Source organism: Orycteropus afer, unplaced genomic scaffold (genome assembly GCF_000298275.1).
Source record: "Orycteropus afer afer isolate SDZICR_OR568_19922 unplaced genomic scaffold, OryAfe1.0 scaffold00405, whole genome shotgun sequence".
Lineage (NCBI taxonomy): Eukaryota > Metazoa > Chordata > Mammalia > Tubulidentata > Orycteropodidae > Orycteropus > Orycteropus afer.
The window spans coordinates 1,825,272-1,834,060 of record NW_006921992.1 but is presented as its reverse complement, the minus strand read 5'-3'; the positions used below and the strand labels follow the sequence as shown (position 1 = coordinate 1,834,060).

The window sequence follows — 8,789 nt, the reverse complement described above, 5'->3', positions numbered from 1 at the left end:
CAAGACGCTGCAGGCCCCGCTGTCATCTGGAGAGGGGCCTTGGCATGGGCTGTGCTTTGCAGCAGGACCAGGCTCACCTCTGACCCTGGCTTCCCCCACCCCAGGAGCCCAGGGATGTTGCCCAGGCTGTGAACAGGGGAGGCGGCGCTGTGGGGGCTGCCGGCAGCCAGGGCTGGGGAGAGACATGTGGACACGTGGCCACCATGGCTCCCACCTGCCAGATCCTCCGCTGGGCCCTCGCCCTGGGGCTGGGCCTCACGTTCCAGGTCATGCCACACGCCTTCCGATCTCAAGGTAGGAGTAGTCCAGGGGTGGCGGGGAGGGAGCAAGGAGTGAGGAAGCCATGTGGGGGTAGGAGGCGGGAGGGTGGTCAGTGGGTCCAGGAGAGGGTCATGGGGGCAGGCACTGGGTTTACTCAGGCCAGAGTCCTGCACTCAGTGACTCAGGTACAGGGGCCAGTGTCACCTATGCCAGCAGCCAGGTGCCAGGTGCCATGGGTCAGGCCTTTGCTCCCACCCCTGCCCATAGATGAATTCCTGTCCAGTCTGGAGAGCTATGAGATCGCCTTCCCCACCCGCGTGGACCACAATGGGGAGCTGCTGGCCTTCTCGCCCCTTGCCCCTCGGAGGCATCGCCGGGGCACGGGGTCCACTGCCGAGTCCCGCCTCTTCTACAAGGTGGCTGCACCCAGCACCCACTTCCTGCTGAACCTGACCCGCAGCCCCCGCCTGCTGGCAGGGCACATCTCTGTGGAGTACTGGACACGGGAAGGCCTGGCCTGGCAGAGGGCTGCCCGATCCCACTGCCTCTACGCTGGCCACCTGCAGGGCCAGCCTGGCAGCTCCCATGTGGCTATCAGCACTTGTGGGGGCCTGGTGAGCTGAGGGTTTCTGGGAAACGGGAAAGGTCTGTACATTTAGAAGAAATACACATATTACATATAATATCAGGAGTCCCTTGGTGGTGCAAACAGTTAAACATTTGATTAGCAGCCCAAAGGTTGGAGGTTCAAACCACCCAGAGGTGCCTCAGAAGACAGACCTGCCAATCTGCTCTTAAAAGGTCACAGCCTTGAAAATTCCATAGAACAGTTCTGTTCTGCACACATGGGGTGCCTGCGCATTGAAACTGACTGACATCAGCTAGCTACAACAATAATCACATATATAATAGGATCAAAACAACAAACTCACTGCCGTTGAATCGCATCCAACTCATAGTGACCCCTCCTGGGGTTTCTGAGGTGGTATCACTATAGGAGTAGATTTCCCAATCCACCTACTGAGGAGTGGCTGGTAGGTTTGAACCTCCAGCCTTCTGCTTAGCACTCAGATGCCTTAGGCACTACGCCACCAGAGCTCCCATATAGGATATAAGATGTGAAAATGCACTTAGAAATATCTCATGCAGCTCAGGGGGCAGGAGCGCATGGAGGGAAGGACACAGGGAAGAGGTGCCTATAGGGAGGAAGTGGGAGGGGAGCTGTTGCATTGGGATAAATTGTAGTAAATGTCATGATACGAAGTGTATGTGAGCTGCTGCATGGAAAGTGAATTTGCTCTGTAAATTTTCACCCAAATCAATTAAAAAAAAAAAAATCAGACATCATGGAAAAATATATATATATATCATGCTTCAGAAAAGGACATAATGGAAATTTTTTAATTATTTGGAGCTAATCCTTACCCTTAGGGGACAGCTAAAGCGGTACTTTGAGGAGAATTTATAACCTTGGTGAAGCTGGAAAAATTAACAAGCTGAATGTCTATCTCAAGAAGTTAAAAGAAAAGTAAACCCAGTAAGAATGGAAGGAATGACATCATAGACATAGAGACCCAGGGGTCCTGGGAGTCAAAACTGATCCAAACCCTCTGCCCTACTCCCCAACCCCCCAGCATGGCCTGATCGTGGCAGATGAGGAAGAGTACCTGATCGAACCCCTGCAAGGCGGGGCCAAGGGAGCCCGGGGCCCAGAGGAAAGTGGCCCCCACGTGGTGTACAAGCGCTCCTCCCTGCGCCACCCACATCTGGACACAGCCTGTGGAGTGAGAGGTACACCTGTCCTGGGGATGGACAGAGCAGGTGTATTAAAGCCTTACCTTGAGGCAGGGGTAGGCAGCTGGGTGTTTAAAACGATGGAGATTAATTGTCATGGAAAGAAGTTTTTTATTCTTGCAATTCTCGGGAGAACACAACAGTCCACGAGGCTACAAAGGTTTGCACCTGGGGGCAAGGTAACAACAAGCTGGAACCGCAGCAGATGGCTTATGTATGGCAAGCAGGGTGGGGTTAGCTGGGTTTCACAGACTTCCTGAGGATTGAGTATTTTGGATAATTCTGCAGGTTCAGGGGACATAGGAGCTGTCTCTAGGTGTTGGGTACCTGGTCCTTGGGTGATTGGGATGGGTACATAGTGGCCCAAGGGTATGAGAATCTGATAAGGGGAGTGGTTAGAGAGTGGAATTAATCAGCTTCTCGAGAAAGGGCACAGGCGGCCTCCAGCCAGGGCCTGAAAGCTGTGTCAAGACAGCATTCTAAGAAAGGATAGCACGGGGTGTCATGACATGACAGGAAGAAAGCTGCTGAGGAGATGGGGGTACAGTCAGGTGTCCCATCTGTCTGCTAGTAGAGCAGGAAGTTGTACAGTGTGACGGCAAAGTTCTAGAAGATCACACGGTTGGAAGCCCTAGCATGAAACCACCATTGTCATCAGATGGTCCAGCACTGAGACATACAGCTTTACAGCCAGACAGATGTCTGGTTGTAAAACCATTCCATCTCTAGGATTATTGTATAGTAAGGCACTAAAGCAGTGGGTTGGCTGCATCAGATACGTTGAGTAGTTACAGGATAAAACTCCAGACCGAAGAAGACTTGAGTCCCTGTCCAAAAGGTCAGAATTACAACTAGACTGGAGCAAGAGTTGTACGATAAGACACTTGGGGAATGGGAGACTAGGAAAGCTGTACAACCAGAACAGTCGTACAGTTAAAACAGGTCGATGTTTGGTGGAAAAGCAGAGAAGTAGACATTAAGTCAGTTGTTGTCTTGGGGTTTTCTAGAGAAACAACCAATGAAGTGTGTGTGTATGTGTGTGTTGTCTACTAACCTAAAGGTAAAGGGCTAACCAAAAGGTCAGTGGTTCGAACCTACCAGTGGCTCTGTGGAAGAAACGTACTGGGGCCCTGCTTCCATAAAGATTTCAGCATAGAAATCCCAATGGCACAGTTCTACTGTGTCATATAGGGTCATTGTTGTTATGTGCCGTCGAGTCGGACCCGACTCATAGTGACCCCTCCTTGGGTTTCCGAGGCAGTATCACTACGGAAGTCCCCATCTTCCTTCCGAGGAGTGGCTGGTGGGTTTGAACTGCCAGCCTTCTAGTTAGCAGTCAAGTGCCTTAGGCACTACGCTACCAGAGGAATCAGGATTAACAGCACACAATAACAACTTAAAGGTTGGCCGTTCAAGCCCACCCAGCGGGACTGTGGAAGGTAAGCCTAGGAATGTGCTTCCATTGAGATGAGAGCCAGGAAAACTGTGGAGCAGTTCTGCTCTAACATGGGGGTCGCTTGGAGTCAGAATTGACTCAACAGAACTTCCCAACTTGGAGAAAATGGCTCACGCAATTTGTGGGGGCTGGCAAGTCATGTGACAGACTGAAAACTCCTTCAAGCCTGTATCCCAAAATCCATAGGTGAACAATGAGAAGTGAGTGAGTGTGTTCCACGAATGTCTGTAGTCTGGAAGCAGAACACACCCAGGAAAACTCCTGAGGTCTTCAGCTGATTGGTTAAGGCCCACCTACATTATGGAGGGTCACTTGGTTTACTTAAGGCCAGCTGATCTAATCATGTGAAACTACTTCACGACACCTACTGGACTAGTGTTTGCCAAACAACTGGGCGCCATGGCCTCGCCAACTTGACACACAATGAATCATCACAGTTGGTGGTTAGAGTCTAACAGTGTGTGAGCAGGGCCTTGTGGCAGGCAACCACAGTCAGTTGTACAAAGTTGGATGGTGTAATGCTTAGGTGGCTATACAACCAGTTGGGCAGTGGGACCATCAGGTGGTGGGAAAGGGGGAAACTGGGTTGTTAATACAACCCGAGAGTCATGATGTCCGTTGGCTGGAGAGTTGGATTATGGGAAGGCCAGGAAGTTGTGGAAAACCACACAGTTCAAAGAGTGAGACAGACTGTTACACACCAATCCATTCGGAATGTGGAATTGCCAGAGTTGCCCAAGCATGCTGACGTAGTACACAGGGCAGTTGTTGAACTGACCGCTTTGGCAGTGGGACAGTAATGCAATTGTTCACTCAGACAGTTAGGCATTGCCGAGCCACTGGGCATTCAGGCCGTGGGAAAACATATCTATTGTGTAACAGACAGTGGGGAGTGAGGCTGTCATTCAACCAGAGTTTAGCAGTGGGACAGTCACACTGTTGTAGAACTAGACTTACGGATAGTGGGATTGTAGTTGTGTACTTGTACAGCCAGATATCGAAGTGGTGGGCAGCCAGTCGGACTGATGTACTATCTGGCAGGTAGTGGACAGTTGTAACTGGGACAAGATGACCAGAGACTGTCCATCCTGACTATTTGTGAGAGGGAGAACCAGACAGGCAGGGGTTGTATGAGGATGGTGGCTCACTCACTATACTGGGTCCCACAGACGAGAAACCGTGGAAGGGGTGGCCATGGTGGCTGCGTACCCTGAAGCCGCCACCTGCCAGGCCCCAAGGGAATGAGACAGAGCGAGGCCAGCCAGGCCTGAAGCGCTCGGTCAGCCGAGAGCGCTACGTGGAGACGCTGGTGGTGGCTGACAAGATGATGGTGGCCTACCACGGGCGCCGAGACGTGGAACAGTACGTGCTGGCCATTATGAACATTGTAAGTGCCTTCCCCTCCCTGGGCGGGGTCGGCAGTAGGGAGTAGTGCCACCCACCCCCTGTCCCTGACCGGGGCCAGGGCACTAGAATGGAGGTGGGGGGAGAGGGCTGTGCTTGGCACTGAATGGGGAGAGAGGAGCACAATGCTGGGAGCTTGGAGACTGGAGCCAGACTGCCCGGTTCAAATCTCAGCTCCGCCAGCTTTTCAGCTTTGTGCCCATGGACAGGGTGCCTCACCTTTCCTCCTTGGTTTACCAGAAAGAAACCAGACCAGTTGCCATCAAGGTAATTCCAACTCATGGCAACCCATGAAGTCAGAGTAGAACCGTGCACCACAGGACTTTCAATGGCTGATTTTCTGAAAGTAGATCAGTCACCAAGCCCTTCTTCCAAGGCACCCCTGGATGGTCTTGAACATCCAGCCTTTCAGTTAGCAGCCACGTGCCACTCAGTGTACTTCATTCCTTGGTTTAACCATCTACAAAATAGAAAAAATACCTGGTTCATAAGGATATGGAGGATTTCGTGAGTTGGTAAAGCACTTGGAACAGTGCTTGGCACGTGGTAAGTGCCATATAAGTGTTGTATATAAAAATAAGCACAGCTTTCAGGCACTCGTTAAGATTAGCAACACACACGCACACATCTGTCTACACACAGTTCTAATGCAAACCAGAAAAACCAAATCTGTTGCTACTGAATTGATTCCAATTCATAGCAACATAGGACAGAGTAGAAATGCTCCCATGGGGTTTCCAAGGCTGTAATCTTTACAAAGGATCCCTGGTGACACAGTGGTTAAAGCATTCAGCTGCCAATCAGAAGGTCAGCAGTTCAAACCTACCAGCCACTCCACAGGAAAAGATGTGGCTGACTGCTTCTGTAAAGACTACAGCGTTGGAAACCCTTTAGGGCTGTTCTACTCTTTGTGGTTGCTACAAGTTGGAGCAATGGACTTGGTTTCATTTGGGTTAATCTTCACAAACAGCTGAGAGGTTTGAACCACGGACCTTTCAGATAGCAGCCAGGTGCTTAACCCCTGTGCCACTGGTGCTCCTTTTCTCACACAAGCACCTACTTGTAAATTCATGCAGGCTGACCTTCCTGACCCACACACAGACACTCTGTTCCTGCACTAGACCTTGATCAACACTGTGGACCTCTTTGAACCTCGGTTTTCTCTGTGCAGTTATAATGGTATTGACTTCATAGGGTGGTGTCTCTGGGTGGTACAAACAGTTAAGGCTGCTAACCAAAAAGTTAGAGGTTTAAGTCTACTCAGAAGTTTCCTTGGAGGAAAGGCCTGGTGATCTACTCCTGAAAAATTGTTATTAAGTCCCATTGAGTCAGTTCTCACTCATAGTGATGCTTTGTACAGCAAAATGAAGTACTGCCCGGTCCTGCCCCATCCTCACAATCATTGCTGTGTTTGAGCCCATTGTTGCAGCCACTGTGTCGGTCCATCTCATTGAGGGTCTTCCCCGTTTTCACCGACCCTCTACTCTATTCACCATGATATCCTTCTCCAGCGATTGGCAATATGGCAAAAGTACAGGAGACCAAGTCTGGCCGTTCTTGCCTCTGAGGAGCGTTCCAGCTGTACTTCCTCTAACACAGATTTGTTTGTTCTTCTAGTGGTCCCTGGTCCATCACAATGGCCAATACCAGTCCCTTTCCACTCACTAATGCCTAGGATATTGATCTTCATGTGTTCCATTTCATTTCTGACTACTTCCAGTTTTCCCAGATTCATTCTGTACATTCTGCATTCTGATTATTAATGGAAGTTTGCAGCTGTTTCTTCTCACTCTGGGTCATGCCACATCAGCTAATAAGGGTCCAGAAAGCTTTACTCTGCCCACATCATTAAGGTTGAGTCTACTTTGAGGAGGCAGCTCTTCCCCAGTCCTACTTTGAGTGCCTTCCAACCTCAGGGGCTCGTTTTCTCCTACTGTGTAGGACAGTGTTTCACTGCTAGCCAAAGGTTTGCAGGGGCCAATTTTTTTTTTTTTTTTTTTTTCCTGAATCTTCTGAATTCTTCTGAATCCTAGCCATGTCCTTCCTAGTCTTTCTGAGTCTGGAAGCTCTGCTGAAACCTATCCACCACCATGGATGATGCTGATGGTATTTGAAATACCAGTGGCATAACTTCCAGCCTCATAGCAACATGCAAGCTACCACAGTATGACAAATTGACAGATGATTGGTGCTCGGAAAAATTATTGTTGTTAGGTACCGTCAAGTCATCTCCAACTCATAGTAACCCTATGCACAGCAGAACAAAACACTGCATGGTCCTATGCCAGCCTCACAATCCTTGCTATACCTGAGCCCATCATGGCAGCCACTGTGTCAATCCATCTCATTGAGGGCATTCCCCTTTGTTGACCCTCCACTTTACCAAGCATGACATCCTTCTCCAGGGAATGGCTCCTTCTGACAACATGAACCAAAGTCAGTGAGACGAAGTCTGGCCATTCTCACTTCCAGGGAGCATTCCAGTTTCACTTCTTACAGGACAGATTTGTTAGTCTTTTTACCAGACCATAGTATTCTTAGGATTCTTCTCCAGCACCACAACTCAAAAGCATCAGTTCCTCTTTGGTCTTCCTTATTCATCGTCTAGCTCTCACGTGTGTAAGAGGTGATTGAAAATACCATAGCTTGGGTTAGGTGCACCTTAGTCTTTAAGGAGACATCTTTGCTCTTCATCACTTTGTTGTTGTTGTTGTTGTTATGTGCCGTCGAGTCGGCCCCGACTCATAGCGACCCCTCCTTGGGTTTCCGAGGCAGTATCACTATGGAAGCAGGATTGCCCAACCTTCCTTCCGAGGAGTGGCTGGTGGGTTTGAACTGCCAGCCATCTGGTTAGCAGGCAAGTGTCTTAGCCACTATGCCACCAGAGCTCCTTTCATCACTTTAAAAGAGGTCTTTGCAGCAGATTTGCCAGATGCAATACGTCATCTGATGTCTTGACTGCTGCTTCCATTGGAGTTTATTGTAGAACCAAGTTATATGAAATCCTTGACAACTTCAATCTTTTCTCCATCCATGATGAAGCTGTTTATTAGACCAGTTGTGAAGATTTTTGTTTTCTTTATGTTATTGTTGTTATATACTGTCGAGTCGGACCCAACTCATAGCAACCCCTCCTTGGGTTTCCGAGGTAGTATCACTACAGAAGTAGATTGCCCAACCTTCCTTCCGAGGAGTGGATGGTAGGTTTGAACTGCCAGCCTTCTAGTTAGCAGTCAAGTGCCTTAGATACTATGCTGCCAGAGCTTTGAGGTGTAATCCATACTGCAGACTGTAGTCTTTAATCTTTATCAGTAAGTGCTTCAAGTTATCCTCACTTTCAGCAAGCAAAGTTGTATCATTGCAGATTGTTAATGAGTCTTTCTCCAATCCGATGCCACGTTCTTCATATAGTCCAGCTTCTCAGATTACTTGTTCAGCATACAAGTTGAATAAATACGGTGAAAGGATACAACCTTGACATACTCCCTTCTTGATTTTGAACCATGACGTATCCCCTTGTTCTGTTTGAACGACAGCCTCCTGATCTGTGTCCACGTTCTTCATGAGTCCAATCACGTGTTCAAGAATTCCCGTTCTTCTCGGTGTTTTCCATAATTTGTTATGATCCACACAATCGAATGCTTTTGCATAGTCAATAAAACATAAGTAAATATCTTTCTGGTATTCTTTGCTTTCAGCCAAGATCCACCTGACATCAGCAATGATACCCTTCGTGCCACGTCCTCTTCTGAATCCAGCTTGCATTTCTGGAAGTTCTCTGTCACTATACTGCTGCAACCGTTTTTGAATTATCTTCAGTAAGATTGTACTTGCAGGTGATATTAATGATATTGTTCAATAATTTCCACATTCT

The 8,789-nt window shown here is 48.8% G+C and overlaps 1 protein-coding gene across 1 annotated transcript in view; it reads left to right on the top strand.

Annotated features, from left to right (window-relative positions):
* Nucleotides 1–203: 203 nt before the first annotated feature.
* The window catches only part of ADAMTS10 (ADAM metallopeptidase with thrombospondin type 1 motif 10), a 23,891-nt gene continuing 15,305 nt past the window's right edge, over nt 204–8,789 (top strand). The window contains exons 1-4 of the mRNA XM_007953692.2: nt 204–294; nt 529–875; nt 1,896–2,052; nt 4,681–4,898. Of these exons, the coding sequence (XP_007951883.1) occupies nt 204–294; nt 529–875; nt 1,896–2,052; nt 4,681–4,898 (813 nt within the window). The remainder of the gene's footprint in view (nt 295–528; nt 876–1,895; nt 2,053–4,680; nt 4,899–8,789) is intronic.